The sequence below is a fragment of the Panthera tigris genome, chromosome E1 (genome assembly GCF_018350195.1).
Source record: "Panthera tigris isolate Pti1 chromosome E1, P.tigris_Pti1_mat1.1, whole genome shotgun sequence".
Taxonomy (NCBI): domain Eukaryota; kingdom Metazoa; phylum Chordata; class Mammalia; order Carnivora; family Felidae; genus Panthera; species Panthera tigris.
Genome location: NC_056673.1, coordinates 54558941 through 54566939, shown reverse-complemented (window position 1 = coordinate 54566939; position 7999 = coordinate 54558941). Strand labels below are relative to the sequence as shown.

General features: G+C 51.6%; 1 protein-coding gene across 1 annotated transcript; it reads right to left on the bottom strand.

The window, feature by feature from the left end:
• Positions 1-439: 439 nt before the first annotated feature.
• Positions 440-7779, bottom strand: LOC107180487 (CMRF35-like molecule 5). The gene is made up of 4 exons (XM_015541666.2): positions 7377-7779; positions 5627-5956; positions 4047-4173; positions 440-1615 (listed from the first exon to the last, which is right to left on the bottom strand). Exons 1-4 carry the CDS (start codon positions 7414-7416, stop codon positions 1462-1464), a joined length of 651 nt encoding a protein of 216 aa, XP_015397152.1. The 5' UTR covers positions 7417-7779; the 3' UTR covers positions 440-1461.
• Positions 7780-7999: the final 220 nt, after the last annotated feature.

Here is a 7999-nt window from a genome sequence, read left to right as displayed (position 1 = left end):
CTGCCCACCCACACCCTCTCTGCAGTGCCCCGACCACATTCAAAGGAAGCTTCTACTCGAAAATGAACCAGCACCTTTCCTAACTGATGGACTCAAGGAGAGGAACACAGTGCCAGCAAAATGCAGCTGTAGAACTTGCTTTGTGAGCACCAGGGCCCCAGGACACAGAGGAAGAGTCCAGCTGGCCAGTTCAGCTCAGTCTCGGAGAAATTATGGACAACATGACCTCTCTAAAGAAGGAGCTCAGAAAAGAGATAGAGGTCCCCAAAATCGTTCAAAATAAAATATCTGAGCACTAGGTATTGTATGGAAACCAATTTGACAATAAATTTCGTATTAAAAAAATAAAAAGTTAATAAAAAACCGACCTTGCATTTGTGGGATTAAAAATAAAATAAAATAAAATAAAACAAAATAAAATAAAATAAAATATAATAAGGACACAAAAAAAAGAGCAGACAGAGCCCAGGAAGAATGTAAGTGGAAGAGAAAAAAAAAAAAACAAACAAACCCAAAACCCAAATCATTATTGAGAGGAAACATGTATAACTTTGAAAATTAAAAAAGAAAAAAGCTTGTGTTATTAGTTTTTGATGACTGAGTAGAGGAAGTTAAAAAGGAAGGGCTGGGCATCCTGGGCTGTGTTGCTCAGCTGGGCGTGGGGGTGAGAGTGTTCATGGGGACGGGACATAAAGGCCAAAGGTCAGGCCAAATCCAGGAGTGGGTGATGGTGGGTCTGAGCTGTCTGGGGGATGGACAGTGTCATGGGTGAGGAGGGGGCAGATCTGTTCCATCTTGATGGAAGAGTCCAAACGGTCCCTGGAACCCCTGCACCTAAGGACCAGTGAGGCCAAGAGACAACTAGAGGGACAGAAATGAGCTGTTCTGGTGATGACTGCATGAGTCCCCTGTGCTTAGAGGCCGCCGATGTAGATGCAGGGACAGGCGGATATTTACATGGTTACAAAGCCCTGCTGCAAAACACTTACTATTTACAAAGGGGGAAAGAGTAACTTCAACCACTATGGACAAATTTGCACACACAACTGCCCGTTTCCCAGACACATTCGGATTCTAGCGTTGGATTTAGAGTCATTTCCCTCCCTCTAGAATGGAAGGGTTGTCCTCTCACATATAAAACATTGAAATGGTGTCCCCCCAAATAATCTCAAAAGAGCGAAGAAAGCCACAGATTTCATAGGAAATGTAAAAGGCAAACAGGTCAGATGTGGGTCGGGCGATGGTCCAACCCAGCTTTCCATCTTTTACATTCAAGGAATTCTTTCTTGGAGGCGCCGATGCAGCAGAAGGTGGAATTGGCGGAACTCTGTGCAGCTGGCCCATCAGGGGGTCTTTGTCCCTGTGGACACACTCTGGAACTTTTTGGTTTAACCCAGGTTTTATGCTTACTGGAATTGGAAACCCATCGTTGGCCAGAGTCCTGAATGATGAAAGGGTCATTTATCCTTGGCGGAGCAACTCGAGGGTGGCAAGGAAAGGAGGTACCAGGAGGATCCACACAGGAGAGATTACAGGTGCGGCTGAGGACTGATGGTGGAATGAGAGTACACCCTTTCTTTTCTCTGCTTCCACAGTGGAGGCAATGGTCCCCGACCTGTGCAGAGCAGGGAGGGAGCCAGAGTTTATTCCTGATGGCAGGACGCGGGGAGTCCTCACCTAACAGGGACCCCCATCTGTCTCGGAAATGTAATCATTGCCCTTTCCCTGACCAGAGCTCAGAGGGTGTGGGGGTGTCCATGGTCGGGGGGGGGGCTGCGTTTTTCCTGCTCAGACTGACGTATCTTCCCCTGGAGTCCCCCGGACTCCCCACATCACAGTCACAGCAGGACCCAAGCAGGGGCAACTTCACAAAGGTCAAAAGCACAAAGTGAAGGTTGTGTAGCAGGGCCCTGAGCAGGGATCGTGCTGACAGGAGTGGGGTCCCTCTTCAGGGGCCGCTCCAGGCCCTTCCTGTCCACCCTCACTCCCGCCCCCAGACCTGGAGGACAGGCCAGCCCCGGTCCCTGCCCAAAAGCCCCTCTGAGGGCACGGCCATGCTGCCCAAGGCAAAGCATTCAGGGGCCTCCCAGCAGCCTTAGCCTGGGCTCCAGCACCTCTGCACCCTGATTTCATCCTGCTTGTCTGCCGCCTCCCCCAAATCCCCTCTGCCTCACCAGCAGGCCAGCCAGGACCAAAGATTTGCCTTTGCCTATTTGAATCTACGTCTGTCCCACCTTGTATAAATTCTGCCTGTACTTCCAGCTCAGACCTCATATCACCTCTTTGAAGCAGAGGAAGATACCTCTTCCTGGTAATCTGGCAATTTACGTTCTAGCTTCCCCTGGGAGGGGTCTCTCCTGGCTCTGAGCCCCATCTGGTAGCACATAGCAGGTGCACTATCAGATACACCCTGGACAGTGGACACGTGGTCTAGTGGACCATTGGGCCCTTGCTCATATATGTCCCCCTAGGAGTCCCCATCAGTATCCAGAATCTGTCCCCCTCAACCTCTGCCTCATCCCCTCCCCTACAAGCAGTGCCAGGACCCCCCTGCAGTCTGGCCTTTTTCTCTCCTTCTACCTGGCTTGAGCAAGATTTGTCATGTTCATTTCACAGGGGGTTCTCTTGAGAGAGAAGACACGATGCTTTGTACTTCCTAAATTATCCTTGAACCCACTACGTTCTTTTCCCACTCTCCACTTCCTGTGGAGCTGCCGCCCCATCTCTCCACCTGCAGGCTTCCTCCCGTGCCCCTCAGTCCCCTAAAAGTTCCACATCCTCCCCTCCTGACTCCACAGAACAACTGGTCTTTAAATAGTCACGAGCAGGACAGAGACCGATCGTGAAGCATGAACCAAGTGCCTGGCTGCACACATAACCGAACACACCGTCCAGCAGGGCAGCTCCAAGGAATAGGATCCTTGAGAAGGGAAGGAAGAGAGACTGTACCAGAAGGGAGGCGGTGAAGGGGGCTTCTGGGAGGAAACGCACCTTCACCCTGAACTCGGATGGGGTGAAACTGGGGCAGGGTGTTTGCCCTTTGAAGAAAGAGTTAATTGATTGTTCTTTGGATGCCTGTGGAGGGGGTGGGTTTCAGACTGATGGCCCAGCCTGTCGATTGACCATGTTGGGAATGTGAGAAAGCAGAAATGTCAGCTTCCCATTCCTTCCCAGCATTTCCCTAGCACTTGGGGAGGGGAGGGCTGGATCCATGGAACAGGTACCTGCTTGACTGTCTGTGGGCAGAATAATGCCCCCCCTCAAAAATGTCCTAATCCCCAGACCTGTGAATGTGTTATGTTACATGGCATGGGGGAATTAATGATACAGATGGATTTAAGTTTGCCAGCAGCTGACCTTGAGATGGGGAGGTGATCCTGGGATATCTGGGTGGATCCTATAGAATCACCAGTGTCTTTATAAATGAAAGCACACGGGAGAGCCAGTGTCAGAGTAATGAGGGTGAGAAAGACTTGACCACCCTTGCTGGCTGTGCAGATGGAGGGACCATGAGCCAGGGGTGCAGCATCCTCCAGAAGCTGGAAAAGACAAGGAAGCCCTTCTCCCTTAGAGCCTCCAGGAAGAGCCAACCCTGCCAGCACCTTGAATTTAGCCCAGTGAGCCTCATCCCAGACCTTGTCTCCAGAACTTTAAGATCATAACATCGTTTTGCCTTCAGCCACCAGGGTGGTGGTGATTTGCTCCAGCAGCCACAGGGAGCTAATCCAGAGCCCTTCCCTTCTGGCAACTTGAGGCTGAAAGCACCTGCACCTGTTTTGGCTGCTTGGGGGTCGGGAGCCAGGTCAGAAGGAGACCAGAAGCTTCTCTCCTGCAGCCCAGCTGAACAACTTTGCCTAGGTTTCTTGTGGGGAGGGGGAGCTCTTTAAGGACTCAGAGGTACAAAGAGGGGGCCCAGCGCAGACCTCGCTGTTTCTCCCCAGTAGAGGAAACATCAGGGGGGCCAATGGGGGTCCCTGTGAGAGTGTCCCGAGGAGAGCTGTCCCAAGGCAACAGTGGGAAAGGTCTGTGGGTCCAGCTCTGCTCACCTGGTTAGCGGGCTATTCAAATCCATGGGCTGGCTGCTGTTGATGCCCTGGGGAAATGGACGAGAGGAAGTCCAACTGGGCAGCGTTGTTCTCGCTACAGGCTTGGGAGAGTCTGTTGGATTAGGGGCTAAACACACAGAGCAGAGCATGGTTGTGAGTGTCACAGGTAGCTCCCATGGTCTCCACACCCCACCCCCAGGGGTGCAGAACCTTTCTGTCTTAGTGCCACTGCTCAGCCACGTTGGTTTTCTCTTGCATCTTTTTGGCATTATTCCAAACAAACGATTACTGATTTGCAGAGAATCACCAGTTTACTACCATGTGAGATATTGGGGTTGCTGGTTATGTGGGCAATTCCCATTCAGTTTCATCTCAGTGTCCTGCTGGGCACAGCTGAGCATGTCAGAACCATGTTCCCAATCCCTGGAGCCTTAAATCAGCCAGGCAGGCTCCTTTCTGAGTCTCAGCCTGGCCTGAAGCAGGCTCTGTGCCAGCTGCCCTGAAGCGATGTGACCCACGAGCTGGCAGGCCCAGGGTCCCCTGTCTCCTGGGACTGCCGAGTGCCCGCAGCCCCTGCTTCCCCCTGCGGTCCTTCCTGCCTCCCCAGGGCTTGCTTTCTTACTTCTCCAGGCCTGCCCAGGGAAGGTCATCTGGGTCAAGGGTCCAGACTCCAATTCTCTGGCACCAACTCTTCTTCCACCCTTGCACATATCCACCACCTTTGTGGTGTTAATTTCTTTTCAGTTAATTTCTAGAACATTCTAAGACCAGCATCCGTCCCCACTGCACATATTTGCACACCATATTTGCATATTCTAAGTTTGAAGAGATTTTTCTCTGCTTTAGAAATGGAGCAATCAGTAGCAAATGTAAACCTCCTTAGTGTCTGTGTGTCTGTGTGTTGGAGACAAGACTTAGGGGTCCAGAGGCAGAGCTGTGGGACGGGGGCTACAGCCGGACTCTCCTTCCAGGCTTGTCTCCAGGGAGGGCCTAGTGCTTCTGGGGCAGCTGCAGGGGAGCCCAGGGTCTCTCCAAGGATAGAGGCAGAAGAGAAGGTGTCTGCACCATAGTGGAACCTGCTTTTCATTCTCCTAAATATGGGCTCACGGTTCCTCACCTGCTCCCTTGTGCTGATGTTGCCAGAGGAGAGAGGGGAGCAGGGAGGGGGCATGGAGAAGGTCACTTGTTCTGTAGCTGAGACCATCAGGATCATGGCTTTCTAGCACCCCACCCCTCCCTGTATGCCTGACATCACCCCATGCAGGCTGGGATGTGCTGACGTGAACATGACCGGGAAAAGAGGAGCTGCCTTCCCTGGACAAGCCTGTCCTGGCTGAGTCTGCCCTTCTCTGCTCCCTCTGGGGAGACCAGATGGAGACATGTGGAGTTGTGGGGGCTCGCACTTTCTTCCAGTGTTTCCCAGAATCTTGGTGCCCCCCACCCACACAAACACATGCACACGTGTAGTCTCAGGCAAGTTTCGAGACTCCTCTCCCTCCATTGGGGAAGGCAGAGAAATAGTCCTGACTCCTCTGGGGGTGGGTCCCAGGACCCCAGAGCACAGGATGGGTGGTTCTTACCTGGATTGACAATCACGGAAAATTCAATCCCCACGTCAGTGCCAAATTGCTCGATCCCACACCAGTAAGTGTCTGCGTCATCCTGCTGGAGATCCTCCAAGGTCATGGTGAATGTGCGTCGGCTGTGATTGTCCTGGATGGACACTTGGCCCTTCTTCACCAGTTGCTCTGACCCAGTGGTTTTCACAAGGATTTTGCAGGAATCCCAGTCATTCCCGCGACACAACCACTTCTTGTAGGATTCCCATCCCGGACCGTATGCACAGCGCACAGTCAGTGTGCCCCCCAATGTGCCTCTCACCTTTTTTCCCTCACGGGTGCAGAAGTGGCCTAGAAAACAGAAACCCAACATGCATCTTATCCTTCCGTGAGCCCAGGGCTGACCCGAGTGCCGCTTGGGCTTCTGGCCCTGCCCTGAAGACCAGCCAGGAGCCTCTGCCCTCTGTCTAATTGCCACATCCCGTCTGTCCCTTCATCCCCTGCAGGATTTCTTTTCTGTCACCCCTCTTGTGAATCCCCCTTGAGGCTCCTAACTCTCCTAACCAATACAGGGCTCTCTGCACACTCACCATCTTACTGACCACTGTCCCCTGCCCGACCTCAAGCAGCACCTCTCCCAGCAGCACAGAGCACACACTGCAGCCACAGGTGTATTTCTGAATCCCAGAGCTGGTGAGACAGTGTGGCCCCCTCCCCATCTATGCCTCTGATACTCTACTTGCGCCCCCCAACAAAACCTCAGCCTCTGAATCACACAGAACTGGCATGGAACTAAATACACACACACACACACACACACACACACACACTCTCTCTCTCTCTCTCTCTCTCTCTCTCACACACACACAGGTGATTGCTTGTTTTGTTGTTGTTGTTGTTGTTGTTGTTGTTTTCTTTTTTTTTTTTACGTATACACCTTGTTCTTCTGTGTCTTCATACCTTTGTACAAGCTCCTCCCTCTACCAGGAATGTGCTTTCTTCTTTGCTTGAAGGAATCAAACTCTTATATTCATCCTTCCAGGCTCAGCTCAAACAGTTTCTCCCTTTCTGTAGCCAACTTGGTCGCTGCTGGCGCCACCAGACCACTTAGTCCCTGTCTCAGGTATCATGCTAAGGACACTAGATGATGATCTGTCTTTAGATCATCCAGAGCAGAGACCCAGGCAGGCTGGTGTGTGGGGATGAGCAACTCTCCAGAGAGCCTGTCACCCTGGTTTTGCTGCTTGCCTTCCTCTCTGTTGTCTGAGGTCTTCGGAAAAAAGGATCCTGGCTCAAGCTATAGTTCAAGACAAAATGTACAGGCTTAAATGATCCAGATGCCCGATCTCCACCTTAACTGAGTGGCTTTCTGCTGGAGCCCGAGCATCTGGCTTCTTCAGAGTTCCTCAGGAATTCATGCATTTATGTGTGTGTGCATATATGTGTGTGTGTGTGCAACTATCTATCATCTATCCATCTGTCCATCCATCCATCCATCCATCCACCCATCCATCATCTGTCTTAGGATCTATCTACCACAAGTTGACAAACTGTGCCCTAGAAAACGGACACCATTTGTGCTATTTATTTTTATTTCCTTCCCCAACACCTAACTTAGTACCTGTCAGGTAACAAAACATTAAAAAAAAATTTTAAATGAATAAGTGTCTGGATGAATGAAAGGCTCTGCCACTTCTTCCCATGCAGACCCTGTCTGTGTTCCCCTCCTCCACCCTGCAGGTGCTCGATCCTAGAGCCCCGCCTCACTCACCCTGGATGACAAGAAGGAACAGAACCGGGAGCAGCCACATGTCCTGCTTGGTTGTCTCCCTGGTGCTCAGCAAACGCCAGCTGCCCTCTGGGGACTGGAACAGAGCTCAGAGTCAAACTGCCTTCTATTTCTCTAAAATATTCGTTTTTGTTTCTCTCATCTACTTTTCTTAATTTTTCTTCAGTTACTTCCTAATTTCATTCATCAATTGCAAAGTAGTGCTGTCCGTTGAGAGCTTATGGCTGAAGTGATGTGGTGTCCCCTCTCCTTGCTCTGGCTGCTTAACTCGGCACCCCCTGGAGGGTGACCCTGAAGACCTTCTCTCTGGGGAGAGTTTTGCCCCTCCCCTCCCTAGCACCACCTCCTGTCTGTGCACACCTACTTCCTGTACCCCATCTCCCAGCCCCGCTCCCCACCTCCATTGGTTATTGCCCCCTTTGTACAGCTGTCCACCCTGTTAGCAGCTCAGATGTGCTCCAAATGCCATTTCTTGTCATCTGCACTCCTAAAGTCAATCTGTCCCAACATGTGGTCCGTGGGCCTGGGGCTTCCTCTCCACCTGCCCCCACCACACTAGTCTTCCATAGACAAAGAGGTTGGGGTCTTCTCCCTGCCACCTGCCA

Bases quoted from the DNA above. Each gene is read 5' to 3' on its own strand.
- LOC107180487 (XM_015541666.2), bottom strand. From the start codon at position 7,416: ATGTGGCTGCTCCCGGTTCTGTTCCTTCTTGTCATCCAGG. The intron at 4,174-5,626 runs GTAAGAACCACC...CTGTGTGTTTAG, and splicing joins TTCCGTGATTGTCAATCCAG to CCCCTAATCCAACAGACTCT. The intron at 1,616-4,046 runs GTGAGCAGAGCT...TGCTCTGCACAG, and splicing joins TTGAATAGCCCGCTAACCAG to GTCGGGGACCATTGCCTCCA.